The sequence below is a fragment of the Ovis canadensis genome, chromosome 6, assembly GCF_042477335.2.
Source record: "Ovis canadensis isolate MfBH-ARS-UI-01 breed Bighorn chromosome 6, ARS-UI_OviCan_v2, whole genome shotgun sequence".
NCBI classification, from domain to species: domain Eukaryota; kingdom Metazoa; phylum Chordata; class Mammalia; order Artiodactyla; family Bovidae; genus Ovis; species Ovis canadensis.
Window position 1 is genome coordinate 132956882 of NC_091250.1, and position 21529 is coordinate 132978410.

The 21529-nt window shown below is 51.4% G+C and overlaps 1 protein-coding gene across 1 annotated transcript in view; it reads left to right on the plus strand.

Moving 5' to 3' along the window:
* The window catches only part of POLN (DNA polymerase nu), a 159993-nt gene that overhangs the window by 79986 nt on the left and 58478 nt on the right, over window positions 1-21529 (plus strand). The window contains exons 11-15 of the mRNA XM_069594913.1: window positions 1171-1254; window positions 1554-1649; window positions 9717-9773; window positions 10441-10494; window positions 11106-11171. Of these exons, the coding sequence (XP_069451014.1) occupies window positions 1171-1254; window positions 1554-1649; window positions 9717-9773; window positions 10441-10494; window positions 11106-11171 (357 nt within the window). The remainder of the gene's footprint in view (window positions 1-1170; window positions 1255-1553; window positions 1650-9716; window positions 9774-10440; window positions 10495-11105; window positions 11172-21529) is intronic.

Sequence of the window (21529 nt, forward strand, 5' to 3'; positions counted from 1 at the left end):
TACGGGTTTCCCAGGTGGCTCAGTGGAAAAGAACCTGCCTGCACTGCAGGAGCCCTGCGTTTGTTCCCTAGGTCAGGGAGACGCCCTGGAGAAGGGGACGGCTGCCCACTCCAGTCTTCTTGTCTGGAGAATTCCATGGCGATGCAGTCCATGGGGCTATGTTATGGTTGTTGTAGCCATTACTGAGTGGGATATTGAAACCTCCAGCCGTTACTGTAGAACCACTGTCCATCTCTCCCTTCAGTTCTGTTAGTTTTTCTTCATGTATTTTCACGGTCTGTGGATATTTTAATGTAGATGCTTGTATTGTTACGTCTTCCTGCTGCATCAGGAATAGCATATCACCCTTGGTCTCTTAGAACCACTTTTCATTTGCGTTCTGTTTTGTCTGATACTAATGTAGCCACCCTGGCTGTGTTTTCATTACTGTTTGAATGGAGCATCTTTCTCTGTCCTTTCCATTGCAACCTGTTTGCATCTTTAAAAGCAGTCTCCTGCGGACAGCACATAGTTGGACTGTGCGTTTTTATTCATTCTGCCCGTGTCTCTGTCTTGTACGTTTCTTCTGCCCATAGAGAGAGGAGGTGAGGGACTCGTAAACTCAGCGTGTCCTGCTGCTCTGCCCAGCAGTGTGTTCATCAGCTGCTTCACAAGCCGCCTTTGTCTCTGGTGTGGGCCTGCTGTGCCCCCGCCCCTCGCCTGGGTCTCTAGTGTGGGCGTGCTGTGCCCCCGCCCCTCGCCTGGACTGAGCACCCGTCCGTGTGGTTGTCAGAGCTGCTCCCTCTGTTGGGAGGGAGGGCCCTGCATCGCAGTCAGTGGCCGCCTCAGGATCCCAGGCGAGTCTCGAGCTTACGGGGAGATGCTGGGTCCCATTGCTGGTCACAGTGCTGCTGGAGAATTCCTGCTGCCCCTCCTTCTGTCTGGTGAACGTTTACTATTTTTACTTCTTCCAGTTTGTCTCCTTGGATCCACCTCACTTAGGAGACTGATTGTGTGAGCTATTCCATCACGAGTCAACATCTGTATTTTGTAATCTCTCATTTCGGTGAACTATGAATTGTTATTTTTGTTGTTTGTACAAGATCTTTTGCTGAGCATTATTTGATGCACTAATCAAACCATCTTGAATTGTGGACACTGTTGGTAAGATTGTGTTTGTTGCTTTCATAGTCTCGCCTCAAGGAACTGGAGCGAGAAGCCCATTTTGTTGCAGGAGAACGGTTTCTTATCACAAGTAATCATCAGCTTCGAGAGGTAAAGCTGAGTTTTGGTTCTTTGATAGAACATGCTTCCTATTCACGGGTTAAGGGGAGATTTATTCTGAGTTTATGAGCATTATTCTGTGTGGCTGTCTGAAAAGTACGTAGGTGGCTCGTGTTCTCTCATGCTGAGATTCATCACTTCAAGGCCCCTAAATCCGAGAGCAGGACCGAGTCAGGACCTACGCATTTGGGAGCACCTGATCAGGGGCCGGCTGCTGGCCTCTGTGATGGTGATGTGCAGGTCCTCTGAGGGCTAGGACCGCTCGCCACGGGACATTGCCTCTGTTGCAGATCCTGTTTGGCAAGCTGCGGCTGCACCTGCTGTGCCCACAGGACACGCTCCCCACGACGGGGCTGCGGAGACTCCCATCCACGTCGGAAGCTGTGGTAAGGTTCGACAGTGTCCCCTTGTTCTCTGAAAGAGCAGCACATCCACACGGCAAGCGAGTCCCTCTCAGCCCCTGGGCTCCTCGTGGTAGATGAGCCTGCAGCAACCTCCACAGAGCAATTCCATTCAGTCATTTCCTTCTGTAGCAGGAGAGGGGACCCTGCCCCAAGCTTGCCCTTCAGGTATGAATGAGGGACACAGGCTTTTATGGTACAGTTTTCCAGTGGCAGTAAATTAGGTTGATTTCCTGCAAAGACAATTTGATGGAATTTTGTCCTGAAAACCAAATTCTTGACCATCTAGTCATGACCTCTTAGTGTCATACCCTCGTAAGAGACTGGAAATAGGGGAGAGTCATCACTTGTCTTCTTTCCCCAAGTTTATTTTAGAAAATCTAGCTGTCCTTCTCTTGGGAGGAGTGCATTTCTAAAAAGACAGAGAGTAGGGAGACATACTCTGATTCAGTGGCAGAGAATGAGTAGATGTTCAGAATCCAGTAAGTGGCGCCCGCAGAAGCCTGCAGAGAGGAGGTTGGCAGCTCGGCGAGATGACCTGCGTTGCTCCTGCTCGGCCGCCGTGCACGCCCCGGTCCCTCTCTGCGCCTTGTCCCGCTCGGGCTTTGTAGCCGCGGAAGGTTTCCTTCCAGACTGCCCTGTGCATGTTGCCCCTCCAGCCCCCACCTTCGGTTCACCTCAGCCCCGGCAGAGCTGTGTGCTTGCTGACCGACCCCCGACCCAGCCCTCAGTGGCTGGACAGCAGTTACCAAGGGACCCCTCCTCCCCTTGCCCCCGGAAGGACCGCTCCCTGGTGGGACTTGACTCTGCCCCCTGCCTGAGTCATCCCCACCCTGGTGAGCAGCCGCCTCCTGTGTCCTCAGAGCCGGCAGTGACCCTCCCTTGCTGCTGATGCACCACATCCGGGCAGAACGGTCTTTTAAGGCCTGAGAAGTCACAGTGCTGCCTTGCCTTCGGCTCTCCACGGCACTCAGAGTGAGATCCCGGCTCTCTAGTGTGTCCACCGCCCACGCCCCGGGGGTCTGGGCCCAGTCCTTCCTTCTCCACCTCATGCCACACTCCCAGCACCAGCGAGCACACTTCCCACAAGCTCCCTCCTCAGGCTGGAGGCTCCCTGTGGGTTTTGCTCAGCTGGCTTGTCAGCTTAAGTACTGCTTCCAGAAAGACCCCCTTGTCACAGACGCCTGTCAGGCCCCCGGTTGCAGCCGCTTCCTTCACCTTGATTTGTTTTCTGCTTATACCTTGCCACGCTGGTGGGGATGTAAATGGGTGCAGCTACCGTGGAGAACCCCATGAAGGTCCCTTAAAAACCTACAAATAGAACTACATTCGACGCAGCAACCCCACTCCTGGGCGTACACCTGGAGAAAAGCGTAACTGGAAACGATGCACGCACTGTGGTATCCATTGTGACACTATTCACGGGAGCCAAGACACGGACGCGCCCTAACTGTCCATCCACAGAGGGATGGGTAAAGACGACGTGGCCCGCGTGCACAGAGGGAGACCGCTCAGCCATGAAAAGGAGCGGACGGGGACTTCCCTGCTGGCCCTTGTGGCTGAGACTCCTGGCTTCCACTGCAGGGGGATGGGTTTGATCCCTGGTTGAGATACTAAGATCCCACAGGCTGCGTGGAGCAGCCAAAGAATAAAAATATGCAGAAGTCATTAAAAAGAATTCTTTTAGGAAAAGAATGCATGAAATACTGCCATTTGGAGCACCGTAGATGGACCTAGAGATTACCATACTGAGTGATGGCAGTCAGACAGAAGAAGACAAACGCCATATCACTCATGGAACCTACTGCTTTAAAAATGATACAAATTAGCTTAGTTATAAAATAGAAACAGACTCACAGACACTGAAAACACACTTATGGTCCAAAGGGGAAAGGGCAGCAAGTGAGGGATAATCAGGGCTTGGGTGAATATATATGTACTACAGTGCAGAACACGGCATCCGGTCCCATCACTTCATGGCAAATAGATGGGGAAACAATGGAAACAGTGAGAGACTTTATTTTTTTGGGCTCCAAAATCACTGCAGATGGTGACTGCAGCTGTGAAATTAAAAGACGCTTGCTCCTTGGAAGAAAAGCTGTGACCTACCTAGACAGCATACTAAAACGCAGAGATGTTACTTTCCCAACAAAGGTCCATCTAGTCAAAGCTATGGTTTTTCCAGTAGTCATGTGCAGATATGAGAGTTGGACCATAAAGAAAGCTGAGCACCAAAGAATTGAAACTTTTTAACTGTGGTGTTGAAAAAGATTCTTGAGAGTCCCTTGGACTGCAAAGAGATCCAGCCAGTCAATCCTAAAGGAAATCAGTCCTAAATTTTCATTAGAAGGACTGATGCTGATGCTGAAGCTGCAATACTTTGGCCTCCTAATGAGAAGAACTGACTCATTGGAAAGATCCTGATGGTGGGAAAGATTGAAGGCAGGAGGAGGGATGAGATGGTTGGATGGCATCACTGACTCAATGGACATAAGGTTGAGTAGGCTCTTGGAGTTGGTGATGGACAGGGAAGCCTGGTGTGCTGCAATCCATGGGGTCGCGAAGAGTCGGATAAGACTGAGCTACTCAACTGAACTGATATATAACACTGGGGAAGGAAATGGCAACCCACTCCAGTATTCTTGCCTGGAGAATTCCATGGACAGAGGAGCCTGGTGGGCTGCAGTCCCTGGGGTCACAGGCAGTCGAACATGGCTGCGTGACTAACACGTATATATAACATAGATGACCGCCAAGAACTCCTGTATGTAGCACAGGGCACTGTACTCAGCACCCTGTGATAACCTATATGAGGAAAGAGTCTAAAAAAGAAGAAATAAATGTGCGCGAGTGGCCAGATTGCTGTACACCTGGCTCTAATGCAACACTGTAAGGCAACTACATGCCAATAAAATTTTTAGAAAAGAAAGTAAATGTGCCTAGTTACTTGTTTGCTATTCCAGTAGGATGTAGGTTGCACAGATCAGAGACTCCACCTCCCTTGTTTGCGACGTCCCCAGAGCCAGATGGCCTAGAACTAGCCCTTACTGGGGCTGTTTGTTCACAGAGTGTGGCCAGGGCAGGGAGCAGGACCACCATGCTGAAGAGTCTGGGTGGGCTTCAGCACCACATGGCAGCGTGCCCTTGAGCTCCAGGAGTGGTGGGACCTGAGAGAGCCATAACTGTCCCCTTGGGCTGCACCCAAGCTGGGGGTCTCGGCCTGATTTATTCTGTGTCCGGGCACCCTCTCCCTCTCCTGCGTTGCTCCTCAACTCTTCCTGACAACCAGCAGCAGAGGAGGAAATGTGATTCTCCCCTGTGTCGAGGTGCTTTCCTGTGGATGGGATTAAGACAATGCCCTGCAGCTTTCTTCACAAAGACATAGTCAACATGAACCATATTCAGTTAGCCTTGCTGGCAAATAGATGGGGAAAAAGTGGAAACAGTGGCAGAATTCACTTTTCTTGGTCTCCAAAATCACTGTGGATGGTGACTACAGCCAAGAAATTAAAAGGTGGTTGCTCCTTGGAAGAAAAGCTATGACCAACCTAGATAGCATATTAAAAAGCAGAGACATCACTTTGCCAACAAAGATCTGTCCAGTCAAAGCTATAGTTTTTCCAGTGGTCATGTACAGATGTGAGAGTTGGACCATAAAGAAGGCTGAGCCCCAAAGAATTGATACTTTTGAATTGGGGTGCTGGAGAAGACTCTTGAGAGTCCCTTGGACAGCAAGGAGATCAAACAGTCAATCCTAAAGGAAATCAATCCTGAATATTCATTGGAAGGACTGAAACTGAAGCTCCAATACTTTGGCTATCTGATGTGAAGAACGAAGTCAGTAGGAAAAGACCCTGATGCTGGGAAAGATTGAGGGCAAGAGAAGGGAACCACAGAGGCTGAGATATTGGATGGCATCAACAACTCAGTGGAAGTGAGTCTGAGCAAACTTTGGGAGATAGTGAAAGAAGGGCAGCCAGGTGTGCTGCAGTTCATGGGGTCACGAAGAGTCAGACATGACTCAACAGCTGAAAAGTGAAGTGAAAGTCACTCAGTGTCTCCAGCTCTTTGCGACTCCATGGACTATACAGTCCTGGGATTCTCCAGGCCAGAACACTGGAGTGGGTAGCCTTTCCCATCTCCACAGGATCTTCCCAACCCAGGGACTGAACCCAGGTCTCCCACATTGCCAGCGGCTTCTTTACCAACCGAGTCACAAGGGAAGCCCAGGAACACTGGAGTGGGTAGCCTATCCCTTCTCCAGCGGATCTTCCCAACCCAGGAATTGAACCAGGGTCTCCTGCATTGCAGGCAGAGTCTTTACCCACTGAGCTATCAGGGAAGCAACAACTGAACAACTTACTTACCTGGGGAAGTCATACTATTCTGTACATTTAAAGAGACGAACCTTCTCTGGGGAACACGTGCACATGACTCCCAGTTGAAAACTGACTCCTCTACTTCCCTTCTCCCTTCCTGTCCCCCGTGCCTGCCCCGTCCCCCGGCATTGAAAGGGGTGTAGACCGGTGGTGAGACGGACAGCCTAGATCAGCAAGGAAGGGTGCAACTGTGAGCTTAGGTGTGGTTTTATTAGACCTTGTTTTTAGTTTCAGGTTCACGAGAAGCTGAGCAGAAGGTACTAGAAGTCTCATATAGCCCCTGCTCCTCTGTAACACACAGTCCCCCCACCACCAGCACGCCCCACCAGGGGGTACGTTTGTTGCAGAGGATGAGCCCGTCGTGACAAAGTGTAGTCTGCACTGGGGTCACTCGGTGTCACGTGGGCTCAGAGACATGCGGCGACAGGTGTCTGCCGTGGCAGCATCGCGCAGAGTGGTTTCACCGCCTAAACGTCCTCTGTTCCCCCTGTTCCCCCTCCCCTCCACCCCGGCAACCACTGTTTCCATAGCTTTGTCTTTTACAGAGTATCATATAGGAGTTAGTTATTATGTGGCCTTTTCAGATTTGATTCTTTCAGCTAGTGATATGTGCTTAAGGTTCTTCTATGTCTTTTCAGAGCTCATTTCTTTTTAACACAGAGTCCTATTCCATCTGTTCACCTGCTGAGGGATGTCTTCGTTAGTTCCGAGTTTGGGCAGTTATGAATGAAGGTGTTTAACACTCATGTGCAGGCTTTCCTGTGTCCATAAGTTTCCGTCTCATTTGAGTAGATGATTTCTGGATGGTTTTGTGAGAAACCACCAAACTGTCTTCCAAGGTGGCTGCACCGTTTGCATTCCCCCCAGCAGTGACGAGAGTTCCTGCTGCCCACGCCCTCGCCAGCACGTGGCGGTGTCCGTGTCCTGGATTTTGAGCAAGACCACCCTTGGGACTTCTGTGGCCATCCAGTGGTTAAGACGCTACACTTCCACTTCAGGGCACGCAGGTTCAAGCCCTGGTTAGGCAGCTAAGTTCTCACAAGCCATGTGCCCAACAATAAACAAGTACAAATTAAAGGTAGAAAGAGTGCTCTTGCAGCCGGTTGGAGAATGGAGGAAGCCCACTAACAGGCCTTGGCCGTGGCATGGGCTCCGCTGGCTCCGGGTGTAGGTGCCGGTGGTGAGGCTGGGGCAGGGCAGACATGCCCAGAGCGTTTTGAGAGCAGAAGGGTGCTTCTGTAAGTGTGAGCTCACGTGAGTGTGACTGTGAGTGATTCCTGGTTATCCTAGTTCTGCACCTGAGCAGGTAGAGACGGCCGCTACCCAGGAAGAACCGAGAGAGAAGCAGTTTACCGGGCAGGGGCGAGGGGGGTCAAGCGCTCCGTCTTGTGCTCGGGAAGACAGATGCGGGCACAGATGCTGACACAGAGCAGCTGGGTCTGTGAGGAGACGGCTCGTGCGGGAGGTGCTCACTTGGACGTCGTCGCCCTGGGGGTCAGCCCTCCACGCTGGCAGGAGCTTTTGAGAACCCCTCCTGCCTCGACCCTCGACTAGGCCACAGAGTCAGAGGCCGGGGGTGTGCGGCCCAGTCCCGACAGGCTTTTGAAGCTCTCCCACGGAGTCCATAAGCAGCCCGCACCGATAACCACAGAACTGAACGCTGAGAAACTGCCACGCAGGGGTAGAGGCGCCAAGCAGAGGCTGCGGATTAGCCAGAGATGGAAAAGAACGTGGTGCCCGGAGCCAACAGGGAGCGTGTGATGAAGGGCTCTCAGTGACCAAGGCCGTCACTCTGCCTCTGACAGTCACCCGGAGCGGTGGGGCTGCATCCAGAGATCAAACACTCCATTCTCCTCAAGTGTGCCCAGACAGCTCGACTGGAGATATGCAGGGAGCCTGCGGTTAGAGTTCTTTCGTGAGTAAAGTATCAGGATAAAGAGAGCGAGCTGATCTTAAGCAGTTTTCACGGCTGAGTGTTTTCATGCGCTTTGATCCCCCGAGGGACGGCTTCTCTAAGAAGCTGCAGTGCTGGGTTGCACGGAGGCAGGACTCCTCCCGGGTAGAGCCTGCGCAGGGGACTCCAGCGGTGGCCCTCCCGTTGCGTCCCTGTGGCCGGCCCAGGCTGTGTGTGGTCAGTCGTCTGCAAACAGAGAGCAGCAGGTTTCTGGGGCTCACACCGGGGCCTCCCAGCTGAGAGCAGCAGGGTTCTGGGGCTCACACCGGGGCCTCCCAGCTGAGAGCAGCAGGGTTCTGGGGCTCACACTGGGGCCTCCCAGCTGAGAGCAGCAGGGTTCTGGGGCTCACACTGGGGCCTCCCAGCTGAGAGCAGCAGGGTTCTGGGGCTCACACCGGGGCCTCCCAGCTGAGAGCAGCCGGGTTCTGGGGCTCACACCGGGGCCTCCCAGCTGAGAGCAGCAGGGTTCTGGGGCTCACACCGGGGCCTCCCAGCTGAGAGCAGCAGGGTTCTGGGGCTCACACCGGGGCCTCCCAGCTGAGAGCAGCAGGGTTCTGGGGCTCACACTGGGGCCTCCCAGCTGAGAGCAGCAGGGTTCTGGGGCTCACACCAGGGCCTCCCAGCTGTGTGGCCGGTTCTCCCCCAAAGGGTCTCGCAGAGTCAAGGTGACCCTGACCCTAGCAGGGCTTCTTGGCACAAAGTGGCGAAACCCAAACCCACATTCATATGGAGACGCCGAACGCTAGAGGAGCCAAGATAACCTTAAAAGCACTGCTGAGGGCCTCGGTCTGTTGGCTGTCAAGATCCATCATAAAGCAACTGAGAGTGAAAGTGGCTCGGCTGCGTCCAGCTCCTTGCAACCCCGCAGACTAGAGTCCATGGGGTTCTCCAGGCCAGAACACTGGAGTGGGGTGCCATGCCCTCCTCCAGGGGATCTTCCTGACCCAGGGATCAAACCCAGGCCTCCTGCATTGCAGGCGGATTCTTTACCACTGAGCCACCAGGGCAGCCCCTCATGCAAGGACCAACCTTAACACTGGATATTGAACAAAGGGAGCCCCACACAAAGAACACTTATCCTGTTCCACTGATAGGAGGTTCACAAAGTGGTAAAGACTGGTCTTGCTGGAGGAGGCCAGGGTGGTGGTTACCTCTGGGGGAGGGACAGAGACCTGTGTGGGAACCTGGCATGTTCCCTCTGGCAGTACCCAGGCATGTTCCCTTTGTGATGATTTAACAAACCTAGTTCATGGGATCTTGTACTTTCTGTATGTTGTACTTCGACTTTTAAAAATTAAATTGAAAACGCGTAGTCACATCCCAGCATTGCCTCCCCAGCTGGGTGCCTAGGTAGCTGTGTCTCAGGTGTTGGGTGTTCCGAAACTGTGGAGTCACGCAACTGGAGGCATTTTCCTCATTTACTCCTCCGCATGGTACTTACATGCCCTGGGTTTCGATTTCAGGGATTCAGATCTCAAGAGGAATCTTCCTTCCGAGCTTGTGTGAAGTGCCTTTCGCTCCCATATATACAGAAATGACTCTGTTAGGGGATTAAGGCTATGACACTTGAGTAACTGGGTTTGTTACAAGTCTTCATTTTGGAAAGTGTGCTCAAGATAGACCATGCGTTATCAGGACGTTCTCCATCTGAAAATGAGTGTTAAACTGTTAAAATTAAGCGAAGGAATTCTGTTGGTGATATTTATTCTTATTTTTTAGTTAAATGCTCTGCAAGACCTTCATCCATTACCTAAAATAATTTTGGAATACAGGCAGGTAAGTTAGATTTATTTTTTTCTGTAAGTATGTTGGTGACAAAGGGGGCCGATGTGACACCCAGAATCATCACGGAGGTAGCCCTGACCGCATCCTGAAGGGACGGTTTGTTCAGGCTGACCTCATGCAAGCCCGGCTTCCTCTGCATGGAGGCAAGGTTCCTCGCGCCCCGGCGTGGCACCGTGTGTTAGAGGCCTCCCCGGGCTCACTGGCTGCTGAGCACACCCCCATTTTTAGCTGCCCTCCCAGCCCTCCGGTTTCTCCGTCGCGCACCTGGCGTCTGTGCGCTCACAGCGGTTGCTGCCACTCAGCATGGTGGTTTGCTGCTGTTCCTGTGAGGGCTGGGCAGCCGGAGGCGTGGGTGACAGTCGCCCCTGAACTAAGAGGCGCCGCGGCGACCCTGGGTGATGCTCCTGGGTGACGTCCCCGTTCTCTCTGCAGCTTTCCTGTAAAAAGCATCGTTAGAAGGAGCAGGGTGACATCTTTCTCTGTTGGCTGTCATTGTTTGATCCTGGGCACCACACAAGGCCATTTCAGGGCCTCCTGGGGTTACCTGAGGGGACAGGCAATGAGCCACACCCAGCACGCTGAGAAGCACGGCTTTGATGCTTGTTCCTCGTTTAAGCGCTTAAACAGAGAAAGTGACCATTTCTGTTTTACGATCTAGGTTCACAAGCTCAAGTCCACCTTTGTAGATGGACTGCTAGCCTGCATGAAAAAGGTACCAAAGCTTAAAAATATATACATATAGAGACTGGGAATGTGAGTCACTTAGACACGAGTGCAGATACAAGTAGAACTTCTGTAAATAGTCCAAGAATCTTGAACCCATGAGCCACAATTTTGTTACCATTCTGCTCTACAGCATAAGTTGACATTTCACCTTAAAATCTCGTATTCATGTGGAAGCTCTGCCGCCGACCACATGCTCTTCCGCCTGTTGCCGCGTGTCCTTTCCGCAATCCCTCGAGGGGGATGCTCTTTCAGTTCACGCATGAGAAGGCTGCAGTCCGAGGTGCTGTGGCTTGCATGAGGCTAATGGCGAGGGACAGCCCCCGCCCGTCAGGGGAGGGCAGCCCCTCCTCACGTCCACGCTGAGCCCCCCACGGCACGTCAGCCTTTGCACTGGTCGGGGAGAATCTCGGTCACCCTGACCACGTGTGGGAGTCCTGTAACCCCGAGGACCCTCGGGTTGGGAGTTCAGGGCCGTTGGCTTGGGTCTCCAGGGCAGCGTTCTGAGAGCTGTGTGCTGTAGGCAGAGACTGGGGGGCCAGCATGTGGGTGCCTCCACATGGCATCAGAACCTAAACCGATTCTTTCCCACTGATCAAGGGCGCCGTATCCTCCACGTGGAACCAGACGGGCACCGTGAGCGGAAGGCTGTCAGCGAAGCACCCGGTGAGTCCGCGCTGGGGAAGCGCCGTCTCTGTGAGGGAGGTTTCGCCTGGATGCGCGGCTGCCGGTGCACTTTTTGTTTCTGAAAGGAGAAAGAAAAGAAAGTGAAGTCGCTCAGTCGTGTCCGACTCTTTGCGACCCCATGGACTGTAGCCTACCAGGCTCCTCCATCCATGAGATTGGTTGCCGTTTCCTTCTCCAGGAGATCTTCCTGACCCAGGGACTGAACCCAGGTCTCCTGCACTGCAGGAAGAGGCTTTGCCGTCGGAGCCACCAGGGGAGATTCTGAAAGGAGACCTCGTCCTGCTGGACCGTGCGGTTTTCTGCGTGTTAGTCCAGCTGTCACTTACTTAGCACGTGCTTAGTTTGGGGGGACTCGGTAGGGGATCGGACTCGTAACCCTTGGCCCTGTGGTCCCAAGCTGGTCTGCCTCACTCTCTCCACCTGCTTGCCCGCCTTGGTTCATCCAGGCTCTGGTTGTACCGGCTGAGGGGTGGGAGAGCACCCGTACACCCTCCTGGAAGCGTAGGCTCCTAATTGGCAGCTTTAACGGAACAAAAGCCTTGCTTGCACAAGGAAGCTTCCGAACATGGTCTTCTGTGGATTTCATTCCCAGCACCTCTTGGGCTGAGGCCCCTGCTTCTTCAGAGGGGTGGGGGGTGCAGCTGAGAATACAGAATTCTGTGTTTGGCTCTGGCTTTCGACATGGAGCCTGCGAAAGTGCTCGGCGGGAACAAGGAAGTGTCAGAATGCCCGCCAGAAAGTGCTGGGGTTTTTTTTTTTTTCCTTTCAGAAGCTTCCCTTTAAATATCAAGACTCAGGAGTGTATTTTTCAGAGTTTATAATGTAAGGTATGCAAGTATGCTATACGGACAGGTCCATTTCACAGGGAGGCATGGGAACTCCTCGCGGCCTTGGAGGAAGTGCTGAGAGGGAGGCAAGCACCTCCTCCAAAAGGGCCTGGCTGGGCCCTCTGGGGGAGAAATGCAGAGAATCCCAGGGACAGGGGAGCCTAGTAGGCTGCTGTCTATGGGGTCACACAGAGTCGGACATGACTGAAGCGACTTAGAAGGGGGTAGGCTGACACAAGCTGCAAGCCATGAGGCTGAGGCTTGCTTCTGGCCCAGAAGCCTGGGAGAAGGCAGTGTTTCCAGGAGCTCCAGGCCAAGACCGGGCATGAGCCTTGGGCAGGAACCCGAAGTGGCTCTCCTACCACGACTCCGTAGGCCCTAAGGGCCTGAGTGAGGGCTGGGCAGTCCATGGTCCCTGGGTCCCAGGTACCCTGGTGTGGAAATGCAGGGCTACCATGTTTGTCTGGTCTGAACAGGTCACGGTGGGGGCTGCAAAGTGGACAGTCCAAGGCCAAGTCCAGGACCTGAGTTTCAGCAGATCAGCAATGTCAGGCAGAGCCAAGGCCAGAACCAGGTCGGCAGGGAAGGGGCCTTTGGATGTTGGCCGTGGTGTGACAACTGGCTTCATCAGCTGAAGCAGTGAGGGCAGGTAGCCCGAGGCTGCTGACGTGGGTCCCACCCCTTCCTGATACTGTGGGTCTGTAGGCTCCTCCTCGCAGATGCTACCCGGAGTGGGAGGGGCATGGCTGAGAAAAGGCAAGGAGAAAGGCTGGGCTTGGAGGACTGTCCGTCCTCTGCTGGGCGGTGCTTCTCTCCACGTCTAAACTGGTGATGAAAACACCGCTAGTCCACGTGTTCATCCAAATACCTTCAGTTGCAAATCAGACTAAATTGACCTCAAAAATCTCAGCATACCTGACTTAAGTTCAAGGAAGGGCTGGCTTCAGGCAAGGTTTGATCTAGCAGTCAAAGTCATATGGGCAGTCCAGCCTCTGTCCCCCATCTCCCAGCCTCTCTTTCTCAGCATCTTAGGAGGTCTTAGGGATACCAGCTTAGTTTCTCTCCAAGGGAAATGAGCAGTGTCTCTCCATGCCCGTTCCATGAAAGGAGGAGGAAACACCTTTTGCAGATGCCCTCAGCAAGCATCTCTTTGCATCTCTGTCTGGAATAGCCACTGGTCATCCTTGAGCTAGTCACCGTGGCCAGAGGACAGGCTCTGCTGGCTGATGGAAAGTGGGGAGGGGGACCCTCGTGAAAATCGGAGTGCCGTTTTCTAAGGAAAAGGAAAAAGAGCTTCAAGGCCCAAAGCAAGTGGCAAGGTTATGGTATTTTTCATGTTCTTAGCAGAAATAAGGGTCACAAATTTTAAATCTACTACATACGTTTAATCAACGTTTCTTTGAATGCACTAGAAAGGGATACTTATTACTAATCTTTTTGCTTCTAGTAGTGGATGCTCTAGTCTGCCCTCCAGTGTGCAAGTTGCTCTCACGTTGTCGTTTGGTGAAGAGTCTCAGGAACTTGCCTTCAGGCTCAGACTGTGCCCCAAGAAGAGTCCTGCTCTCCCTGTCCAGTGTTTAAGCCCCGTGCTCATCTGTGCCTACCGGATGTTACAGTGGCTTGTTTGGAATAATCTAGTCTTGCTGTTTCCATTGTTGGTGTGTGAATTTTTCAACTTTGCTTATGAATATCCCTCCCACGTGATAACATTTAAGTGAAAGTTGCTCAGTCTTGTCCAACTCTTTGCAACCCCATGGACTATACAGTCCTTGGAATTCTCCAGGCCAGAACACTGGAGTGGGTAGCCCTTGCCTTCTCCAGGGGATCTTCCCAACCCAGGGATCGAACCCAGGTCTCCCACATTGCAGGCAGATTCTTTACCAGCTGAGCCACCAGGGAAGCCCAAGAATACTGGAGTGGGTAGCGTTTCCCTTCCCCAGAGAATCTTCCCAACTCAGGAATTGAACCGGGGTCTCCTGCTTTGCAGGTGGATTCTTCACCAAACTGAGCTATCAGGGAAGCCCTGATACCACTTAAATATCTATCAAAATATTTACTAGCAAGATTTTCATAAGTTAGATAATTATGGCTAAATCTGTACCATTACTTGAACTCAAATGAGATTTTTAAACCTCTGTATTTTGTTATTTTAGTGACTTATTACTTTCCGTCTCTTATTTGGAATATAAAGGTCTGTTGCCTCATAGTCCTTGGACGAGTCACAGCCCTTCTGCACACCTGCCTTCATGGGGCCCTGGCGGGTGCAGGTGATTAGGGGCAGGTACCACCAAGCCATGCACACTGCTATTTTTGTTCTATTCAAACTCATCTTTCAAAGCACTGGTTGTGACCTGCAGCAGAACAGACCTTCAGAGGCAAAGAGCCGGCCGGGAGAGGAGCCTGTTTTTGGAGTCACGCTACCCGACCCCTGTGGCCGCACTCGGCCCGGCCTCCGTCCTCTGCTTGGCAGAGGCTCAGGCTCTCCCCGGTGGCGAGCGCGGTGGCAAGCGCTTGGCCCGCTCCAGGCTGCCGGCACTGTCCCCCTGCTGGTGGCCCAGGTCTGTCCTTCCTCCCCAGGCAGCTCAGGCTCCTGTTCCCCTGGGGGCGGGGCTGATCCTTCCCCAGCCCCGGCCTCCTTGCTGCTCTCCCCAGCCCCGTGGCCCTCCCTCCTCTGGGCCCCCTGCACACGCCCCTTCCCCACCAGTAGCTGCCCACTCACATGCTCAGACTCTCACATCTCTCTTTACTTAGCTCTCCTTCAGATCTCTCAAAAAACAAAAAACAAAAAACAACCGAGTCGCAGTCCCTGTCTCAGACCCCTGGTCCTTCAGGCAGGACTGCACGTCCTGAGCACCAGCTCCCATGGGGTCCGCCTCCTGGTCTCCTCTCCTCTCCCCGCCTCCTCACCTCCCTCCATCCCCCAGCCTCCTGGGCCGCAGCCTGGGAGCCTCTCAGGTGCCTGCCCGATGCTCTTCAGGCCCACCTGCAGCCAAGGCTCTCAGGCTGAAGTCTGGACCCCGGCTCCTCCGCCCGCCTCCCTTCTTGCGTCTCCTCGCTCACTCCCAGAACCGCGGAGCTCGTGCCCAGCGGACCGAAACCTCTGCCCTCGTGGAGCCTGGGGGTGGAGGGCCCGAGACCGACAGCAAACACGCTCAACTAGTCGCGGTGTGGGAGGTGATGAACGCTGGAGAACGCAGCGCAGGGGCAGGGCGGACCGAAAGCATGGGAAAAGGCAGCGCTCGGGGCAGCGCTGATGGGGGAGGCGACAGCCGAAGGGAGCCCGCTCCTGGGGGGCTCGGTTCTTCATGGACCCCAACAGCCCCCGGCGGGCGTCCCACACAGCGTTCGGAAGACTGGGGAGCCGCTCCGCTGCAGAGCAGGGCAGAGGAAGCCGCGGCCCGCCCTGCGTTATCCGAGGGCGCTGCGGTCTCCGCGCCTGGGCTCCCATCGCCTCCGCGGCTGCCTGGAGCGTGGAACCTGCGCGCCAATGCGCCAGCCGCAGTCCTGAGCAGCGCGGCTACCTTCTCCACAGGTCAAACCGGACCCTGTTTTTGGCATTTTGCTAAAACAACTGCTGACATTCTGATAGATGCCCAAGGAGAGACCTCAGATGCCACCTCTGCACCTCGCCTGTCACTGAACGTGGACTGAGGGCTGTTAGCACTGCGTTTTTCTAGATCAGCTCTCTTATTTTTCTTACACGCGCCGGAGTCCACTGTGAAGACAAATGCAGGCGAGTGCCCCGTCGTCACCCCCCCCCCCCTGCCCCCGGAGCAGCGGGCAGAGGCTGAGGAAGGGACTCGCTGCGGAGCCCAGGCACTTCCCGCAGGGGATCTCGGTGACCTGGAGACTCTGGCGGGGTCTGCCACACAAAGGACTCGGAGGTGGTTTTCATTCATTTCAGTGTCCACATTAACAGCAGAAAATGTTGTGCCCTACAGGAGAATGAAGTCCCACTTGCTTGCAGTTTCCATCGTTTGGGCACCTTTCCAGACAGTCCTCCTGACGTGTGGTCGCATCTGTGTGCCCACCATGCTGCACCCACTCTGCAGTGTCCCCGAGGCTCATGGACCTGCCCACGGCCCGGTGCGCCCCCGAGGCTCGTGGACCTGCCCACGGCCCGGTGCACCCGGGAGAGAGACATGGCCACCGATGGCGGGAGCCAGGTCTCTTGTGTTGGAGTAGGGAGGACTCTGGAGTGATCCACGTGGTGGTGGACAGAGCTGCAGGCAATGGGGTGGACTCTGTTTACCTCCAGGCAGACACAGGTGGCCACACGCAGATGCCTTTAAACACACACGTCTCCTTGTTCTGTCAGCCTAGAGCACCCAGAGCAGTGACACCCCGGCAGAGAGCACACTCAGCACCCAGACCTCATGCCTGTTGGATCGTAGAAAAAGCAAGGGAGTTTCAGAAAAACATCTACTTCTGCTTCATTGACTACGCTAAAGCCTTGACTGTGTGGATCAAAACAAACTGGAAATTTCTTCCAGAGATGGGAATACCAGGCCACCTTGCCTATCTCCTGTGAAATCTGTATGCAGCTCAAGAAGCAACAGTTAGAACCAGACATGGAACAGCAGACTGGTTCCAGATTGGGAAAGGAGTGCTTCAAGGCTGTATATTATCACCCTGCTTATTTAACTTCTATGCAGAATACATCATGAGACCTGCCGGACTGGATGAAGCACTAGCTAGAATCAAGATTGTGGGGAGAAATGTCAATAACCACAGATATGCAGCTGATGTGAAGAAGGCTGAGTGCTGAAGAATTGATGCTTTTGAATTGTAGTGTTGGAGAAGACTCTTGAGAGTCCCTTGGACTGCAAGGAGATCCAGCCAGTCCATCCTAAAGGAGACCAGCCCTGGGTGTTCTTTGGAAGGAATGATGCTGAAGCTGAAACTCTAGTACTTTGGTCACCTCAAGCGAATAATTGACTCATTGGAAAAGACTCTGATGCTGGGAGGGATTGGGGGCAGGAGGAGAAGGGGACGACTGAGGATGAGATGGCTGGATGGCATCACGGACTCGATGGACGTGAGTCTGAGTGAACTCCGGGAGTTGGTGATGGACAGGGAGGCCTGGCGTGCTGCAATTCATGGGGTCGCAAAGAGTCAGACACGACTGAGCGACTGAACTGAACTGAATGGCAGAAAGTGAAGAGGAACTAAAGAGCCTCTTGATGAAAGTCAAAGAGGAGAGTGAAAAAGCTGGCTTAAAACTCAACATGCAAAAAACTAAGATCATGGCATCCAGTCCCATAATTTCGTGGCCAATATATGGGGAAACAGTGGCAACAATGTCAGACTTTATTTTCTTGGGCTCCAAAATCACTGCAGATGGTGAATGCAGCCATGAAATTAAAAGACACTTACTCCTTGGAAGAAAAGCTATGACAAACCTAGACAGCACATTAAAAAGCAGAGACATTACTTTGCCAACAAAGGTCCATCTAGTCAAAGCTGTGGTTTTTCCAGTGGTCATGTACGGATGTGAGCGTTGGACCATAAAGAAGACTGAGTGCCCAAGAATTGGTGCTTTCGAACTGTGGTGCTGGAGAAGACTCTTGAGACCCTTGGACAGCAAGGAGATCCAACCAGTCAATTCTAAAGGAAATCAACCCTTAATATTCATTGGAAGGACTGATGCTGAAGCTGACGCTCCAATACTTTGGCCACCTGATGCGAAGAACTGATTCTTTGGAAAAGACCCTGATGCTGGGAAAGGTTGAAGGCACGAGGAGAAAAGGGTGGCAGAAGATGAGATGGTGAGATAGCTTCACCAACTCAATGGACATGAGTTTGAGCAAACTGCAGGGGATAGTGGAGGACAGGGAATCCTGGCGTGCTGCAGCCCATGGGGTCACAAAGAGTTGGACACGAGTGAGTGAACAACAAATCCTGTTTACAGTTGCATCAAAAATAATAAAACACCTATGAATAAGATTAACAGAGGAAGTGAATTTGCACCTCCTGAGAGGCAGCCCCTTGCTGACCGGTTCCGCCTTTGGCTGCTGCAGAGCTCCCTGTCTCTGTCCGCACCAGCAGTGCCCACGCCGCGGCTGACCTCCACTCCCCTCCCCTGGCTCTGTCCTCTGCGCCGATGCCGTCGGGTCAGTGAACACTCTCCCCAGGGAGTCAGCTTCCTCAGGACACCACCCCTCTCACTTCATCTCTGGCTCTGCAGACAGAGGGCTGTGCTCAGAAACTCGATTTCAGAGAAAGCAGCCTAGAAAGGGGAAAATAAAACAGTACCTGTCCAGGGGAGAATGTAGCAAACACCGTTTCAGAGCAAGGCCGACGGCAGCAGCAATGGGTCACGCCGGCAGCAGGCACCCTTGGCCTGCTGGCAGGAGGAGGGCGCTTATCTCAGAGGCCTCCCTCCCCAAGCCCACAGCCCTGGTCTAAACAGGAGAAAAACAGCAAGCAGGTCCCAGCTGAGGGAACCAGACGACTGGACGTGATGTGGGTCCTGGGTAGGGTCTTGGGGCAGAAAAAGGACTCCAGGTGAAAACTGGCGAAATCGGAATCAAGTATGGAATTAGTAATAATGTATTGACGCTGGTTTCTTAATTGTGTCAAATGCCCTAGAAACGTAAGATGCTAGCAGTATAGGCAACCCAGTGAGGGGCCTATACTACATTCCTAACTTTTCAGTAAGACTGTTCTACAATAAAACGGTTACTTTTATTTTAAAAAATTACCGTGATAGAAGATTATATTTATAGAGTTTTTTATGTTCTCCATCAAAAGATTCTGGTTCTATCTTTAACAGCCGATTTAATTTTAATAACTTATCTCTAGACATATTTAGGACACTTCATTAAGGCAGTTCTGATTGAAAGTAATTTACTTTTTCTTATTTGGTGATTGTACCTTCCTCTAGTCTCCAGGTAGCATTAACAGCATTTTTATCTGGCTTGTTTTAAGATTAACTTAAGGGAACTAAGCCTTAAACTCTTCTTTCCCTGCAACTTGACAGTGAAAGATGGTGTTCAAGGTTGAGGTTCTCTGCCAGAGTCAGATGCCAGAGCCTCCCTTCTGCTCACTGTGGGCAGAGCGGCTTCCGTGTAATAACAGAAAAGAAGACGCCATTTGAGAGGAGTGAAAGTTGCCTGGGAATTGAGCTCACGTCTATCAGCCGTGGTGGGGGAAGAAAAAGCTATACCCTTCAAGCCCCTTCTTAGCATGCATTCTGTCATATGCTCAAAGGACAAAATATGCATTTTAACTTTCCTTAAAATGTTCACACTATAGACTGTTATACAGTGTGCTATAGTGTATGAAGTGTGCTATATGGGTTAGATTTTTAGTGAAGTTTCTGTTATTTTGGGGGGGCTTCCAAATTGGTGCAGTGGTAAAGCTTCCGCCTACCAACACAGGAAATGAAAGAGACCCAGATTCATTCCCTGGGTTGGGAAGATCCCCTGGAGTAGGAAATGGCAACCCGCTCCAGTATTCTTGCCTGGAAATTTCTATGGACAGAGGAACCTAGCGTGCTGCAGTCCATGGGGTCACAAAGAGTCGGACACCACAGTGAGCACTCACTGTTATTTGATTATTTGTTGTATTGTAAAACATAAAAAGTAGCGCTTAATTATTTAAAAGTTTCCTTTATCTTTATCTAAAGGTAATCACATTTCTGCTTTCTCAGGACAAATAAGCTTCTTTATCCCTCTTTCCATTGGTAAAGCAACTTTCATTAAGCTGAAGTTTTATGGGCTGTGGAAGGGAAATGATTTTAGGAGCTGAGTCCTTGCTTGCGGGATGAACTTACACCGAGCTGTGCTCACCAAGAGCTTTTAGCCGAGCATGTTTAGTTACAGTCTGGTCCGACCCTAGTTTGACATGCTATTAGTTAGAGACCATATTCTATTTTATACAACTACAGACCCTGACAATACTCAGAGTGAGTTAGAACATCTGCAAAGTCTCTTCTACATCTTCAAAGTCTCTTCCTAGAAAATTGAAATGTTTTAACATGAAAGAGTGTTGGACTTTTGTTGAATGCTTATGTCCTGTTGTGGTGGGGACGTGTTTTTGTCCTTCACCCTACTAATCTGGCGCACTATATTGATGTCTGGTTTTTTGCATTTCTGAGAGAAGCCCCCATTGGCTGCGTACAAACCCTTTCTGTGTGTCACTGGTTTCAGCGTGCTGATGTTGACTGAGGCTCCTTGTGCCTGTTTGTGGAGGATGTTGTATTTGGTGTCTGGTCTTAGCATCAGGATAACCCTTCATAGAGTGGGTTGGCAGGCTCCTCACTCTGCCATTCTGGAAGTACCTTTCATTGCTAACTTTTTTTGAGAGTTCTTTTTTTTTTTTTTGGCCGTACTATGTGGCATGTGGAATCTAGTTCCCTGAACAGGGATTGAACCCATGACCCCTGCATGGGACGGCAGAGTCTTAGCCACTGAACCACCAGGGAAGTCTGAGAGTCTTTTATGTTTTGAATCCAACGTGATTTGCAAAAAACAAAAGTAAGTTTGATGGAGCCCAGTTTTTCATTTTCTTTATGGACCATTCTGAAGGGGTCTATCTAAGAATTCTTTGTCTAATGCAAGATTACAAAGATTTTCTCTTAAGTTCTCCTCTAAAAGTTTTAGAGTTTTGCATTTTAAATTTATATTTATAATCCATAATTTATAGAATCAGCTTGTTGATAACTAAGAAAAATACTGCTAGTATTTTAATTAGGATTGTATTGAATTTATAGATCAGTTTGGGAGTCATTGGCATATTAATGTTGAGTGTTCTGATCCATGAACATGGTATATCTTTCCATCTATTTAGGACTATTAATTTTTTTTATCAGGATTCTGTAGTTTTCAACATACAAGTTTATACCTGAATGGTTTGGGGGTGCTGTTAGTAATATAAATGGCATTGTTTATTTAATTTCAATGTCTGATTACTCATTGGCACTATGTAAAGACTGAATTGATCTTTATATATTGACTCTATATCGATACTTTGGTCTACCCACCCAAATTGTGTTTCAGTGTTAGTTGTATTAAGTATTGGTGCACATATGCATAATACATTGGCGTTAGTTATTTTGTTAGTGTTTAATGAAGTGCGGCACATTTTAGGGGCTTCCCTGGTCGTCCAGTGGCAAAGACTCTGAGCTCCCAATGCAGGGAGCCCAGATTCCATCCCTGCTCAGGGAACTAGATCCCAGATGCCGTCCCTGAGAGTTCAAATGCCGCAGCTAAGACCTGGGGCAGCCAAATAAATAAATATGTCTTTAGTTCTTCCAGTTTACTGCTACCAACCCATCTCTCTCCTCCTCCTCAGGCGTGCGTGTTCCGTCATATGACCCCATGGACTGCAGCCCACCGGGCTCCTCTGTCCATGCACTTTTCCAGGAAAAATACTGGAGTGGGTTGCCATTTCCTTCTCCAATAAAAAATATATATATTTTAAATGTAACACATTTTAAATACTGTTAAATGATTCAGATTAAGAGAAGATATTTCAGCTAAGGCAGTTTCCCCTTTATTATTCGCA